The 17,785-nt window shown below is 36.2% G+C and overlaps 1 protein-coding gene across 1 annotated transcript in view; it reads left to right on the top strand.

Annotated features, from left to right (window-relative positions):
• LOC139131182 (rho GTPase-activating protein 7-like) overlaps positions 1-17,785 on the top strand; it is a 123,369-nt gene that overhangs the window by 35,146 nt on the left and 70,438 nt on the right. The window contains exon 4 of the mRNA XM_070697152.1: positions 11,716-11,752. Within this exon, the coding sequence (XP_070553253.1) occupies positions 11,716-11,752 (37 nt within the window). The remainder of the gene's footprint in view (positions 1-11,715; positions 11,753-17,785) is intronic.

The following is a 17,785-nucleotide window of genomic DNA, read 5'->3' on the forward strand; positions in this document are numbered from 1 at the left end:
ACGTGTCCTTACAGACCATCATCAAACGCACATTTCGTTCGAAACTGTTTGCATTTTGGTATCATTCGCAGAAAATACAGGGTGTAACTTGCAAGACAGACAAATCCCTGTTTCAAAAATTTGTTTCCCTAAAAATTCAGTTTTCGATCCAACCATAATTTACCCAACCAGATTGTCAAAGGGCACTTTTATTACATCATGTCACTACAGTATATACTATAGATGCACTCTATATCCATGCGATGCTTCACCAGCATAACTGAAGCTGTTCATTATCTAGCATTACCAGTTATTATAATTTAAAAAGTGGATTGTCTGTTATGAAATAAAGGAACATAAAATATAAATGAAAGATCAATTTTATGTTGCTTACACATGACTGGTCACGAAGTGCAACAGTACTCAGTGTGTAGTGTGTACTCCCTGGTAATGAAATAGTGGGAAATATGTCAATCATGTGTTGCTGCATATTTGCAGCAATAATCTGGTTTGCCGCAAATTTGCAGCAACTTAGTCGTTTACCGCAAATTTGCTGCAAACTGACTTAAGGGTTTGCAGGAGGGTCACATCTACCTGCAAACTTCTGCAACTCCTTCCTGCAAGCTATATGCTTGCTGCATATTTGCAGCAAACTTACGGCAAATTTGCAGTAGAAATAATTTTCGGTAAGGCATATCTCACCGATGATAATATCTTGAATGTGTATGGCCAAATGTCTATTTTTCGGGAAAATTTGAAAATTTGATGTCTGTCCACGTTCAAATAAATCATGGTTGTGGTAGTAGATATCACATATAGCCTAAGGTCTTGCTGATAACGATCTCTCGAGAATTATTTGAAGTACTGTCAACATCTAACTACATGATGAAAAAAACAAAAGGAATTTATTTCACTGTCTTTTGTCAGTGTTGGACAACAGAAGACAAGTATGTACAGGGTTACGTTTAATCTCCTGGCTTGAGATCTTCCTCTTTAAATTTGAAGTGCATTGACTGACATAAACTTTAGGATTTGGCAGAAGTAGGCTAGACAGAATCACCTGATTCCAAGGGACTGTGACAGAATTGAGAGGGTAGTCAAGGCAGCCATAAGCAAAAGAACGTGACAGAGCAGTTTTAGTAGCATGTCATACTGCAATCACGGGTTCTACTTGACCGGGTTACAAATTGCCATTATCAATCAGAGGACCATTAAAATGCCGTTACTACCTGCAGTATTCTTGTCCAAGGTTCTCGTTACTACTTGTGAAACTGGAACGCCAGCCAAGATACCAGTCTAGTGGTCTAGTTGTTGTACGGTTACAGTTATTTGGGCCTCTGTCGGTTGTTTTGATTTAAAAACAGATACAGTTACTCTACAATATCTATAGATGAAGCATCAAGATGGAATTCTAAGCAAGCGCTCTCAGTGTACCATTAGTCAGTCTGATTCTGCGACACTAAAATTCTTTCAATAAACTTTGCCGCATTCCCTGAGTCAACAAGCATAAAATCTTAGAGAATTCATTGATGAAAGAGATGTTTCCACTATGGTTTAACCATGTATGACTTAAAAAATCATGTTGCCAAATATAAATATCGCCAAATTAACCTCCATACGGAAATGTAACAAAATCATCCTGACCTTTGTACATAAACAAATAGAGTTTTGACCTTTACACCAAATAAAAGTCTTTATTTAACCTTATGTAAATCACTGCAATAAAATTGAGCTGATGCACGATGTTAAATTTTACAAAATGATTGAAATTGAGCAATTTTGCGTGTATTGGTGGTGTTTTATTTACAGGGAAATTTATGTACATGTGTTTGTAACTACCATTACTATGTAAAGTGTGCTCCGTTTTAAGGGGGCAAAACAGGCTGTAGTTCTGAAATTATTTCAGAGTAAACGGCAAAACCAAAATTTTTTCCAAGTTTTTGAAGAAAATATCAGTGTACGTTATCATCGTATTGGAACATACAGTGAACGTTTAATATATGCTGAATCATCACAAAAGTGCGACTGGTCGACCCGTGTGATCAAAGCTTGTGAAAAATATACACCGTTAGCAAAGATTATGTTTTCTCTCTGCCCCCCCCCCATATCTCTCTCTCTCTCTCTCTCTCTCTCTCTCTCTCTCTCTCTCTCTCTCTCTCCAAATTGTGTTTTTAAGAATGTATTTAGTTGGAAAACAAACCTAGTATTATGACTAAACTTAATGTAAAATCTTTAATAGTGTAGCTGTTGCGTAAATTCTTTCAACACTTTTCATCAGAACCCATTAAAAGGAGTCGGTAAACCTTGGAAGTCAATCTGTCAACACAATAGCAAACACCGAGAAAGCGGGTGTTTAAACAGTCATATGACGGCAATTGACTGTTTTCAAAAGGAGGCTGTTTGCGGTTTGGTTTTAATCATTGAACGCGTTATTTCAGAAGAAAAAGTACAGTCAGGAACAAACCACTGGACACTTGAAGTGTAGTGTTACACATTCAAGAAGCAGTTCACAGGTGCAATAGCTGACATGGGTCACCGATAAGTGCTATCTTCGGGTGAAAATGTTGATGAAGATTTCCTGTTGTTGTTATTTTACCAAAAGCAGGTGAGAACACAGGAAACCTGTCCTTGCGGATTTACACCAGCTCAGCCCAGAATCCCAAGTGCCTCGCCGCTTCTGCGTTGATATCAAATGACTGTGCGGTCTTTCCTTTGAAATTTCTGCCGGGTTTCCGCACAAATGATCAAAGTTGTTTGTACAAAAACTTCACACCTATCTGAACTCTGGCACACCATTAAACCGAGATTTCGGTGAACATTATCTAGGGTGTTAGTGAAATCTGTAGAAATAACACGTCATGTCGAGAAATGGACATGGTCGGTCTGCGGACAAAGTCCTACATCCTGTGGAAAAATACACTTTGAGGCCCTTGTGCAAATGTAAAACCTCCAGATCTAGTGATAAGTGATGTATATTGATTTTTTTTCTTCAACCAGACACAAGACGAAGAACTGTCAATCATTACATGTACATAGGTGACTAGAACTTTCCCACAAGTTGCAAAAAATGAAATGTTGAAAAGGGAGCACTCATCTGTGTCCTTGGTAATTTCTGTTGAATTACTGGGAAAAGCAGCAGACACAGCACAAGGAACCCAAGCTTTCAGTTGTTGATTTTGATAAAATATATGAAAATTATTATTATCACCATCATCATCATTATTATCATCATCATCATCAAGCAGCAAAAATTCAAACCAAGGTTCCCCACCCTTACATAAAGTACACTTCCCTATATACTGTACACGCTGGGCATGGGCACAGTGTGTATATAGGAACGAGTACTTGGAGTACTGTACGTAATGGTTGGCGAACCTTGGTTTAAATTTTTGCTGCATAATGATGATGATGATGATAATGATAATGACGATGATAATAATAATTATTTTCATATAGTTGTCAAATTAATAATAATAATAATAATTATAATAATAATTTAATATTTTTTATTAAACCAATAACTAGCAGCCTGAATTCCCTGTGGACACAGTTCAGTATTTATGTGTTTATACTCTTCTTTCAGTTCATGAAAAGAAAAATGTGTTATCTTTGTATATAGCGTATTTCAGAGTACATATTTTGAAAGTCACTGTGCAGTTGGTCACTGAACTCCTGCATGCAAGACTCTTGTCATGCTTGTTGATATCTGACTCTGTTCTGGACAATTTGCCCAGTCACTAATGTCCTATTACATTGATTGGATCAGTGCATATCCAAACACAGTGCTCAACAATGGACTGCGGAGAGATGTACATCTCAAATTCTCTTTTACTTCCCACTTCCTGGTAATATAGATATTTCTCATGGCTATCGGTTGCCTTAATATTTTAACTTGCTGAAAAGACTTTGAGAGTAATTGGAACCAATATTGACCAAATTTAATGACACTGATTGGTTCTAAGCTAGCCAGTTGGAGATTATTCTTCAAGTTTAAGCCAATCAGCAGCAGCGTTAGAAAATGTTTGTTTAAAAAAACCCCAAAAAGCTGCCTGTTCTCTGTATTTGCTTGGCTAATACAGAAGTTGTCCAGATGGATAAAGAAAGCATGAAATAGTTCACTGTTTGTGGATCTGACAGCTGCTATGCAAATATTGCACACTCTACCACAGTCAGTATGAGATCAGCAAAGAAAAAAGTTCTCAAGAATCAATGCTTAGTGTCTGTGCAAACTATACATAGTGTCTTTTTATAAACTGAGTAGAGAAAGTATATCTTTGTTCAATGTCAAAACAAGCAATATTAGACATGCAGTTTTATCAATCTGCAGGTATATCAGCTTATCTGTATATTTATATATATATATATATATATATATATATATATATATATAAAACGCTCTGCTTTAGCATCAAGCACTGTAATTTCCCACGAGGACATCTGTATACTTTGATATATATATATATATATATATATATATATATATATATATATATATATATATATATATATATATATATGAGATATCATATATATGCATATGATATATATATATATATATATATATATATATATATATATATTATATATATATATATATATATATATATATATATATATATATATATGTATGTATGTATGTATATTTACAGGTAGATAGACAGAGAGCCATATAGCCATATACATAAGATGTAAAATCAATGCATTTTGTTTATGCATTTTACCAAGGGAGACATCCATTGTGTATTTTAAGACACACTAGAACCAAGCTGTGGGTGTAAATGTTGCCAGCGTTAAAGCAGACCCATATACCAAAATATTCTATTCAGAATCAATATAAGCACCTTCTTTCTTTTCCCTTTCACATTTAACGTTATGTTATCGTTGTAAAGAGTATGTTAGAGATTCAATTATACTCACCAACAAGGTAAGATGGAATAATTGAGATGTGTACAAATTCAGAAGGCGTTTATGTTACATAGCCTTGTCAAGGTTGTATGTAATGAGTTCCCTATTGACTTCTCCAACTCTTTTCCACGTCAGTGTGTCAAAATAGTTTCCTTCCTTTAGGAAAATGTTTTTTAGCTCCCATAGCCATATGTATATATGGCAATGGAAGCTATTCTTATAGGCTAGGAAAATGTCTGTATGTATGTATGTCTGTATGTCTGTATGTCTGTATGTCTGTATGTCTGTCCGTCAACATCAAAAACTCCAAAACCGCTGCACATTTCATCTTGATATTTGGTGTGTACATGGATGATGGGCTGTAGATGAGATTTTGTTCAAATGAAGTTGTCATTGCCAAAAATATGCAAATTAAGTGAAAAAATGTAAAAACAGTCAAAATTGAAAAAAACTCAATAACCACTGAGCAGATTACATGAAAAATTAGCATGTAAGTACTTTGGGCTGACATGAAATGATTGTGCGCATGTTGGGTCAGTATCTTGGACTTGCTATTTTTCACGAATTTTTTTGTAATTTTCTCCCATTTTTGGTCAAAAAATCTCCTGCTCTGAAACCACAAGTCCGATTGATTTGAAACTTGGTATGGAAGTGCATAGGAGTGACCTTTCCCAACTTTGGGCAAATCATGGTGAAATTGCATATTTTTAGTTTACACGTCCATAGACTCCCATGTATAAGGCAGATTTCCATAGACTCCCATGTATAAGGCCACAAAAAATAAAAATTTAGTTTCTCATCGTATTCATATTGCAAAAAGGATGCAGTGACACAATTTTTAGTCCCCACGGATGAAGTCCAGTGAGCTTATAGATTGGGTCATGTCCGTCTGTTTGTCCATCCGTGAGCCCATCCGTTCACGCAGATATCTCGGATATTTTGACAAAATGTCATGTGACCTTGATGACCTTTGATCTCAAATATACATATTTGTCCATAACTCAGTAACCACAAGTGCTACCACCCTTCATATATGGTATGATGGGACAGCTTATGACGCCACATATTGTACCTCATTAATTATGCACATATCTAATTTTGAGCGAGCCAATAGAGCTAGAGGTCTGATTTTTGGTATATAGGGATAACTTAGCAAAACAATTTTTTTGACAAAATGTCACGTGACCTCGGTGACCTTTGACCTCAAATATACATATTTGTCCATAACTCAGTAACCACAAGTGCTACAGCCTTCATGTATGGTATGATGGGACACCTTAGGGGCAACATCAAAAGTTCAATATAATAAATCTAACTTAATTGCTTAAGTTTGGCCTCAGACCCCCCCCACCCCCTTCTAACTTAACTGACCTAAAATTGAAAAACATTGCGGACTCATACCCTGTACTAATTCTTTCAAACGACGTACCAATGTACCGTTGAATTGAATAAAAATTGAAAACCATTATAAAGTAACAAAAATACGGGTGACTGGATCGGTTTTAGCGTACAAAAAACAGCCTTGAAATCGTAAAATTTGCCAAAATTACGTTAAAAACGTTAAATCGTTTTTGACTGCACAGAAATTAATTTGGCCAAAAGCCCCCCACCCCCAAACTTAAGCAATTAAGTTTTTTTTCAAACATCGATCTTTTGACGTCACCCCTTATGACGCCACATATTGTACCTCATTAATTATGCACATATCTAATTTTGAGCGAGCCAATAGAGCTAGAGGTCTGATTTTTGGTATATAGGGATAACTTAGCAATACAATTTTTTTGACAAAATGTCTCGTGACCTCGGTGACCTTTGACCTCAAATATACATATTTGTCCATAACTCAGTAACCACAAGTGCTACAGCCTTCATGTATGGTATGATGGGACACCTTATGACGCCACATATTGTACCTCATTAATTATGCACATATCTCATTCTGAGCGAGCCAATAGAGCTGGATGTCTGATTTTTGGTATATAGGGATAACTATAGGAGAGAAATTTTTTGACCAAATGTCATGTGACTTGATGACCTTTACCTAAAATATATGTTTATGTCAATAAATAAGTAACCACAAGTGCTATGTCCTTTGTATTTAGTAGGATGGGAGACCTTATGACAACACACGCTTTACCTCATTAATTATGTACACATCTAATTCTGGGCAAGCGAATAGAGCTAGAGATCTGATTTTTTGGCATATAGGGATTAATTAGCAATATAATTTTTTTTTTCAAAATGTCATGTGACCTCGATGACCTTTGACCTTGATTATACATATATATGCATATTCAGTAACCACAAGTTCTATACCCTCCAATTCTGATAGGATATTAGACCTTGAGATGTCACATCTTGTACCTCATTTATTATGCGCATATGTATTTCTTGGCTGGCCAATACTGCTAGAGGTCTGATCTTTTTCCCGATTTAGAACCATAACTTAGACATGCCTCATGTGTTTCAAATTGGGAACAACGACATAGACCTATGTGCCCATAGATCTCAACATATACACTCAAGTGATACTTCTTAATGACCACATTTTCCTGCCCCATCAAGACTAATACTCCTATTACAAGTGGGGACTATGTCATTTAAATGACTTGTTGAGTTAATGGTTGTATCACAGTATTCGATATATCTAATTCTGTATTTTTTCCATTTTATATTCTGAATAATTACATTAAACATATTTCACTGTCTCCAGTACATTTCATTTAAGTATTTTCACTTCATGCACTTTATCCCTTTCACACATGTTCAAATATCTGACCAGAGAACAAACACTAAATAGTCCAGGACTGGAGCTACAGTGTCATTGACGCTATTTTTTCACACTGAAATATCATCACAATAACACGTGTGCTGTCCATGTGACTATCATCATATTGTGATTCTATGATATCAGCTCATGTGTGAGTGTCACACCAATGTTTATCTGTCTGTTGGCGCGATATCTCAAGAATTGGTGATCAGATCAGAATCAAATCCAGTACATAGATTTCGGTTTGAAAATTGGAAAAACTTATTGGAGTTTGGTGGGCTTGGTTTGCATATTTTATGCTCTTTTGCATAATTAATCATTTTTGAAAAATAGATATACATATACAATCAGAAATTGGCTGTACAAAATTTGATGAAGTTTGCTACACCTGTTGTTCACTCCAAGATATATTAGTCATGAAGATATAAAAGAATGACATGAAAGATAATTACTAATTTGCATATTTGATGAACTTCCCTGATTTAATAGGGAAATATAGCTGAATTGACTGAATCAAAGTTGATAAAATAAATCACTCTGCACATCGCAGATACTACCTATGATGTAACATTCTTGAAGGTGATTTTAAATTAGCATTTTTACTTCTGCTAATTCCTAATGTGCATATTTAATAAACTTTTGAAAGTAGGGACATATAGTTGGATGGACTTGATCAAAGTCTACGAACCTTGCAATGAATAATGAAGATACTATCATGATAAAACTGTTTCGCATTTTTGCATCACCTTGTTATAAATTTCCATATTTAATGAACTCCGTCAAGGAGGGACATAGGTCTTAGAAGAACTTTTCCAAAGTATATGAGACTTACAATGTACATTGACAAGACAATGATATTGTATTAGTGAAAGACATTTTGCATTTTCATGTTAGGTAACTTGATAATTTGTACTTTAAATGAACCACACTGGGCACATTGAACTGGAAGGACTTGACCAACGCTGGCGAAAGTTGCCATGTCAGCTAATTGATAGTGTGTACTTTTCAAAATAATAACTTGAGGGACTTGACCAAAATTGATGAACATGCTATGTAACTTGATGATAAAGCTATACACCAGTAGCGAAAGACACTTTGCATTTTTACATCGCTTAGTCTACATTTGCATATTTAATGAGCTGTAGTAGATGTTTAGTTAATAATTAATCTATGGTGAATATTGTTCATGATGTTGATCATAACAGTTTTGGTAAAGTTCCAAACCTGCAGCAAAAAATTGAACTGACAAAACTGCAATGCAATGAAACACCCGGAGCATCTTCAGTTCACATCTGGTTTTCAAGGACAAATGGCTGTACCTTGATGAATAAATGTATTTCATAACTTTTGTTCTGTAGAACAAACGGATTTTTGAATCATTCTCCCTTAAATATGTCGAAATACTGTATACAATATTAGCCTTGTTGACGTATTGTATGCGATGCTTATCATTGACAAATGAATTTTGACAAAAATTCAGCTGCCACCAATAACAGCTAGTAGAAGCTGAATGCATAGCTTGTAAAGTGAACGCTACACATTTCTGTATGATGTAGAGTACAACAAGAAAAATTAATTGTATACAGAATGAAATTACTGGAAAAAAAAATCAAAAACATCTAGTTGAGTGTTGACATGTACTAGAAAACAGGTAAAAATTTCCTTGTTCTGTAGCTCTGGAGGAGGGTTCTCGACTTTATCCCAAACTAGTACGTGCTTTTGTACTCAACACTCAAATACCAATTTTGAAGTAAGTTTAAACCATCCAGTAGCAACAACCAAGAACCCTTAGATCAGTGCCCATTGACAATGTGTAATTGAAGAATGGAACAAGAAATAAACTGGAGCAATTGAAATAGTGTGGGTAATTTTCTCTTTCAGTTGAGTTCAAAGAGTGAATATTGTGGCATGTATCCTAAAGTGAACCGTGTGGTTTTGCAAGTTACTGCATGCATTGTCCAACCACTTGTTTCTATTCACTTCACTTTGTGCATCGATCGCTGCAGATGAACTATAGTGTCTCTGGCAACCTCCATGTCATTGTTATGTCTAACTGCTCATGCAGTGATCAAATGTATTCACTCATTGGAAAATGACATGACGTGGCATTGCTGAAAAAATTCTCTGAAATGTGGGTTGTTTGTTTTCAAGTTGATCATTGGGATACATCTTGTGAAGGCACCTGGTTCAGATTTCTGTCAGTAGCAAAATACATGGGAAACCGCACGTAATCTGTGCTTTTATAAAGTCAACATGAGCGATGAAATATTCACTTATGCCTTACTGTCAGCATGAGTGATGAAAAGTTCACTTTTGGAGATTGGTTGGCAACAGCTGCGTTTTGCCAGCAGAATCAACCGCAACTGCTAGGGGACGTTGATGTATGAAAAGAAGTCAACTCTTGTCCAATCGATTATAGCAATGGGACATATTTTTACCCATGCCGTTCAGTATGTCCTTGGTGCATGCTCAGAAGTCGTGTCTCAATTCCAGAGTGCAACAGTTCGTCATGTCCAGATTTGCCTGGCTGACGGACGTCTGTTGCTTGCGTCAGTCGTAAATCAAAGATGATTAGCAAGTTTGACATTTTGTCCCCAAGGGCCTTATTGATATACTGCCATGCAATTAAAAGAAGTGGTCTTCTCAATACTCCAGGCGCTAATGCCATTAAAGCCAAAAAAAACCAGCATGATGCAACTGATTGTAACCAGGGGAGACTGCAGGGTGGTGGTAACCATAGAAACCATCTGATGCAGCAGAGCAGTATAGCATCACTTCACAAATCAATATGTGTGTGGGAGATATTTTAAATAGACATTCCCTGTGTTAGACTGTGTGTTGATTGTAACCTGAGAAACCACACAGGTAAGCAAGCCTATGTTCTTGCGTATACATCATAAATGAATCAGGTCCTTCGACCTATTCTAAATTCTCAGCTCCCAGCTTTCATGGGATGCTTGAGCTCCACGTTTCATTTACAAACTCAACAAAAGTTTTATCTCCAGAGGTTGTGTTGGTAATTAGGCGGTACTCGGTGATGACTCCTTCACTTTCCGTAGCCATCATTGGTTTTGCCCGGATTGTCATTCCTCACCAGTTGTCAGATGTCCCGGTGTCGTACAAACACCAGTTGTTTAACGAACATTCTTGTAAAAAGCCAAGTGATTACAAGTAGCCTTGGTTCAAGTCGGTGAATTTTTAAAAAATAAAATCATTTATAATAGTTTCTCTTGTGTCTCTCCTTTTTCGTACAAATCTATTCCGAATTTGGTAGCCCTGACCAGGTTTTCCCAGCGATTTAATGCGTTACCTTTGAGTCTGCGCAGTATAGTGAGTTAGTTTCTGCCGGATTCACCGACTTGGACTTCTTGTAAAGTACCGGCGGCCAGACGGACTGTGTACACAGTGACGTCAAGCAAATACAAAATGATTGACAGCTCCAGCCATTATTCTGGCCAATAAGGAGAACGCATGAACTTAGTGTTAGTGGCGTCTAATAGGACCCTTTGATTTTCGCACGGAACAAGCCGCTTGACAACTTCTTCTTTCCATCCTTGAATAACCGGCGACGATTATCGCATTTTGGAACATGGGCCCCACAAACAACACAGATATTTTCAGGCGTTTTCGGTGATACAACAAAGGTCGTGCTGATGTTTGTGGGAGTGATCGCACTCGACATTTTGTCAACAACGCCATGTGAGTTTTATGCACGTCTCGCTTGGGGTCAAGAGGTAACTCCTCCCAATACAGAGATGTCATCTTATGAATAATATATAAGTAAATAAAAATGTCATTCATGAATAATTTATAGCAACGCAAACCCTGCAAGAAAGCCAAGTCTGTGATTCCGGGTGAAACTCCCCTGTATAGCGTTCACCCGACTCATCGCGTCCACTCCACTCACGCGCGCGTTTCACATGAAAGCAAAATACACATCATTTCGTTCACTCCACTCAAACATTCACAAATCACAGACTTGAACCAAGTCTAGATTACAAGTTGCAAGTACAATTTTTTTGAAGTGAAATTTATGGTATTATTGTTTGTTCAAATTTCAGGCTTTTGATCAAATCAGATCATCCAGGGAACATGCAGGTGAGTTTCTTCCAAGTTGTCAAATGTTAAAAATGAAGAAATTTTTTCAAATGGTGTGTGCACATTTCACCAAAACAGCATGGTTTCATGTCCTTTGCTTTCTGTATGGTGATTTACACAGTGTACCATACTGCCAATATGAGAGAGATGATTAAATTGAAAGCTGGATGCATGATTTTGTAAAGGCAATTATAGTGCTGATCGCAAATGACGCCATTTTTTCTCTCATTAATATTCATAAATAAATATTTGTCTGTATTTTCCGACTTAACAATGAAAATAAAACCTGCTACTGTTACAGTGGCTACTGAAAGTCACACTAATTCGTATGAATTATGGCTCAGACTACAAGGTGCAAGAACAGCCGAATTTCAGCAGTATTTCCAATATTGCATGCGAGTAACTATATTTAAACCTGAAATCGCAATCAACACTATTTTATATGACTGTAGATTTTCGGGAAGGACAAAAAAAATTAATTCTTCATAGAATCTTGTTGGAGTTTTCTTTTGGGTGAGCAAAATTATCATCCGATACAAAACTACATGTTAAAGTAAGTGATCAACTAACCATTTCATGATAAGTTGTTGGCTATTACTTGGAGGAGAACCAGAGTCCATCTTATGTTGTGAACGGCATCAATGTATCTTGCCGGAATAGCCGCAACCATTAATGTCCAAATACAATTGAAAATAAAGGAGACTGAATAACTTGTACCCGGTCTCTTTGTATCACTAGCAATAATAATCAAAAGGTTATGCAGTTTGCTCCAGTGTTAAAGATTTCAGAACTGAAAGCAAATTCAGCCCTGCCCCCCCCCCCCCCCCAAAAAAAAAAATAAACATTTTTTTGTGTCTCATCCTAGCCTTTGTGAATCAAGAATCAAGACCAGCAGTTATTTTCTTCAGGTTGACTGAAAAAAGTATAATGATGAAACTGCACTAAGAACGACAGAAAATGTTGATATTTGTAGAGTTGTGTATATGTGCTGTACACCCTGAACAGTGAATTTCTAGTGGTCAGCTTTCTCTATGTAGGAATGACCTCTACATGACAATGTTCCTGTTGTTGTTATTTTGGTGTCTGTTGTTAGACCTGTCAGACTCAATATAAAATTACATAAAAAAAACACAAAACAAATCTCATTATTTTGTGTGAAAAACTCAGTTGAAAAACATGGCGATAGTCGTCTTTTCTGTCTGTATGCCATTTTCATGTCTGTAATTGAAGGCGAACCAAGCATGTGGTATGAGGGTGTGTAATATAACGCTTGTGTGATTGAACCCTACAGTGAACATAAGACATGACATTATGAGTGTCAATTTAAAAGAAGATAACCTTACAAGTCGTACTGGGTGTAATGGTTTGAGATTCATGTACGTCCATATTCCTACCCACAAAATACATACATACAGACCAGGTTTGTTGACATTTTTATTTCATCATACAGTTATATGCTAATGTTTATCACAACATCGTAGTAGCCTCTCTCTGATTGCATCAGCCAACGTGTTCTGTTAAATTTATTACAATACATAAATTTTACGGCTAGCATAGGCTTCGTCATCAGTGATAGTAAGACTGGTTGTCAATAAGAACAGAATCGATGTTGTAAATAGACAAGTGGTGTACATTTACATGTAACCGGTATAGGAGATGAACAGAAGTGGTTACATCAGGTAAGTTTCTCAAGTTGGGGCTAATTTTTAGAATGTGTGCCCAAAAGTGGATACAAAACTTTGTATAGGCTTCAATCTGGTGGATTGGCTGCGCTTTCTGTAATCTAAGTATACTCAAAATTTAGTCTTGGTACATAGTAACGATTTTGTTTAAAGGGGCATGTCTTCAATCCGCAGTTCTCTCGCACCATGGCTATCGACATTGACTGTTTATGTGATTTTAATCCTTTGTTCTCATTTTATTAGCTCCGCTGTCAGCGACGCGGAGCTTATCAAATAGGTTGATTTTCCGTCGTCGTCCGTCGTCGTCGTCCGTCGTCGTCCGTCAACAATTGCCTTCTCCTCTAAAACCGCAAGTCCGATTGCTTTGAAATTTTATGTGCAGTTCACTTGGGGTGACCTCACTTGAGTTTGTTCAAATCGTGGTGAAATTTGCATATTTGTATTTTTGGGGCATTTTTTGGTGTATTTGGTAAAAAAATCTTCTTCTCTGAAACCGCTTGTCTAATTGCTTTGAAATTTGATATGCAGTTGACTTAGGGTGACTTCAGTCAGATTTGTTCAAATCGTGGTGAAATTTGCATATTTGTATGATTAAGGCAATTTTTGTCATTTTGGTAAAAAGATCTTTAAAAATCTTCTTCTTCAAAACTACCAGTCAGATAGCTTTGATATTTGGTACATGTGTCCCTAGGGATGATCTTTTTCAGATTTGTTCAAATTGTGGAGAAATATGCAAATTTGCATTTTTAAGGCAATTTTTGCCATTTTAGTCAAAAAATGTATTTCTCAAAAGTACTGGTCTGATAGTTTTGAAATTGGTATACAGGTTTCTACAGATGAACTAAGTAATATATTGAATCTCTGATGAAATCTGTAATTTGTAATTTTGGGGCAATTTTTGCCATTTTTGGTCAAAAAATGTGTATTTTCAAAACTACTCATCTGATAGCTTTGAAATTTGGTATACAGATTCCTGCAGATAAACTGAATGATATTTATTGAAATTATGATGAAATCTGCAATTTTGTATTTTTGGGGCAATTTTTGCCATTTTTGGTCAAAAAATGTGTATTTCCAAAACTTGTCATCTGATAGCACTGCAATTCGGTATACAGGTTCCTACAGATCACCTTAATAATATTTATTGAAATTATGATGAAATCTGCAATTTTGTAATTTTGGGGCAATTTTTGCCATTTTTGGTCAAAAAATGTGTATTTCCAAAACTACTCATCTGATAGCTTTAAAATTTGGTATACAGGTTTCTATAGATGAACTTAAAAGTATTTATTGAAATTATGATGAAACCTGCAATTTTGAATTTTTGGGGCAATTTTTTCCATTTTTGGTCAAAAAATGTGTTTCTCAAAAAGTACTGGTCTAACAGCTTTGAAATATGGTATACAGGTTTCTATAGATGAACCAAATTTAATCTTTTGAAATTATGATGAAATCTGCAATTTTTGTTTTGGGGGGCAATTGTTGCCATTTTTGGTCAAAAAGTTTTACTCTCAAAAAACCACTCATCAGATAGCTTTGGTTGAAATGTTCTTAGGGATGATCTGATGTGATATATTCAAAGTATGATGAAATCTTCAATTGTGTATTTTTGCAGCTATTTTAGCCACTTTTTTCTGGCCACTGCATTGAGCTATCAAAGATTTCCACCTTCTTCATCAACATGTATCAAAAATAGTTATTCTCTACATAAACACAGCGGAGCTATATCGGCCGCTAGGTCGCTTGTAAATTTTTGCAGTTAGTTGATTTGCTCAGATATATAGCCGATAAACAACCTGCCCCTTTAAGCTTACAATATGTTGGTATACCGGATAACTGAAGGTCCAAATACATGAAATAACTTTGAATTTAATTGCTGCAGGTTCTAACCTAAAAATGCAGTTAAAATCATATTATGAAGTATAGGTGTGACCACCACGGACAAATCCTTGCTGTTTTTCCCCGTCAACTGATTCCAGTTCGCACACGTGAATGTTTAAAAAAGGCTGAAAGCAACATAAATATTGGGATGAGGAGATTCTGTGACATTCATGTTGCAACTGGAATTTACGGCACAACAACAACTGGAATTAAGATCAAATAGCAAAATGAGAAATATTTCCTCAAGATTTGATTACACAAGATTTGGCCAGCTTATCAGGAGTCGTGCCACGGAGTAGGCTTGGATACGAACCCCGTTTACACAGACCTAGACTTGGTTACTCTAAACTTTTTCCATCTGGTGTTGATGACATACAAATGTAGTTTGTGTTCACATATCCATGACAGGATGAAAGTTGCCCCCATTTAATCATTGGGTGACCGTGTTTTGAGATAAAGTAACACACCCAATGCAACAGTCATCGAAGATTTAGTGTAATTACTTTGTGTTGACCGACATGAACAGGCTCTCATCAATGATTTGTGTGTACTTTCCTCAAAACTGAGAGAGAAAGCATTAGAAAAAATTGTGAAAAGTCCTAGGAAGATGGAATAATTTTATCACAACCATTAAAGAAACTATATCTTTGATTATGTTTTCATGACTGCTGTTATGGACAATATGTTCATTTTCTTTTGTGCTTGTTGAAATATGAGTATTATCCTCACAAACGTGATGTATTATGTATAATGTACAATGTATAACAGCTGAAATTGGGTCAGGACAGAAATTCTGCTGTCCACAATTATACTGCACATCACACGCATACAAGCTACACTGAAAAGTTAAACATATGGCATGATTTTTAAGAGTAGAAACAAAAACTGTATTTTACAAGCAGGTCAAAAATACTGGGAAAGACATAAAAAGACACAGGTAACTGAGCTGTAAGATGATTTGAAGTGCTCTGTAAATACTTTAAAATTCCTATGCTATCGTCTAGTTGTATTCTTGTCCTCGTTTTAGAACTCAGCGTTATGAATGTACTATGAAAAGTAGGCTCCTTGTTGAACTGCAAATGTGGGCGTGAGTTCCAATGTGGGATAGAATGAGATTTGATTGTGTCACATGGACTGTGAAGATAGTTACTCCCGTGGGGTGTTGAAGTGGGGTCTGCGTCAGTGGAGTTTATGTCGGTTGGAAAGTTAAGTCGGATGAGCAAAATAATGAAAGGAAGAAGATGAGGGAATTTCCATGTAACAATGATGCTGTTCAAGGAGAACAGCATTAAGATAGTATACATTTCAGAACAAAGTTTCAAACTTTTTGCCTGAGAATCTTTAAACCATTACAAAAACAGGAATTAAAATTTGTTCAGGCTACAAACTTTGGTGGGAAATATACATGTATCATCTAAAATGTATTGATTTTCAAAATTCAAATACACCACTATCCCTGTGTTAAGTCCGTTGGGAAAAATTGAAATTTTTGATTTTCATATATTAAAAACAAGCTGATGAGAAACTACCCAAGCTTCACAGTGAGTCTATGCAAGCCTTACAGCAAAGTCTTGTAAAAATTTGAGTTGGAATGATCTCTCTCCCCAAACACATTTTACCTTAACTATTAAAGTGCTAAAAATAAAGTGAATGGAATGTGTCTTATTATCATGACTATCGCAGCCATAAAACCGGTGTGACATTTGTATTAGGCCAGTTTGCAATCCACTTCAAATCGTGTGGGTTTTCAAAGTGCTTTGTACGTGAAAGTTCCATCTGCTCATAGAAAAGAGGCTTTTCATCTTAACCCTTTGAGTACTGTGTTTTTTCCCACCAAAATTATAGTGCAAAATTTTATCAATTATAATAATTTTTCTGATAATTTTAGATCAAATGGACACAACATTTCATTGGCCACAGTTTTTTATCAAAATTTTAGCAAAAATCTGGCAAAAATTGACAAGTATATTTTATAAGGGCGACAAAAATTGACATTTTGCACTCAAAGGGTGAAAGTGAACAAGTTTGTTATTCTTTCCATGCAATTTGAGTCGTTTCTATTGATGTTTTCTAACATTGTACAATAATTATACTCCCAATGGATATGACTGCACAGAGTACCCACTCCTCCCTCCCCCAATAAAACCCTTTTCTGTAGTCTGCCTCACACCTACCGGTATCCTCAGATATCCGCTATTGAAGCATCTAGCGAACTCTTTAACCTTGACCAACTTTGGAGTGACAGCGGTGAGTCCCACATCCCAACCATCCTTGCAAGATGGCTGTATCCTCGTAGAGTGTACAGCATCATCATATTTCATTTTGTGGTTCACTGGGGCATGTGTTTTGTCTATAAACCTTACAGACGACGCCAGTTAGGGACCGTCCAGTTTTTACGGCCGGGGGGGGGGGGGGGGGCGGCAAAATCTTGTCGCCGGTGTTCAAAAAAATGATGAACCCCCCCCCCCTG

The sequence above is a fragment of the Ptychodera flava genome, chromosome 4, assembly GCF_041260155.1.
Source record: "Ptychodera flava strain L36383 chromosome 4, AS_Pfla_20210202, whole genome shotgun sequence".
Classification (NCBI taxonomy): domain Eukaryota; kingdom Metazoa; phylum Hemichordata; class Enteropneusta; family Ptychoderidae; genus Ptychodera; species Ptychodera flava.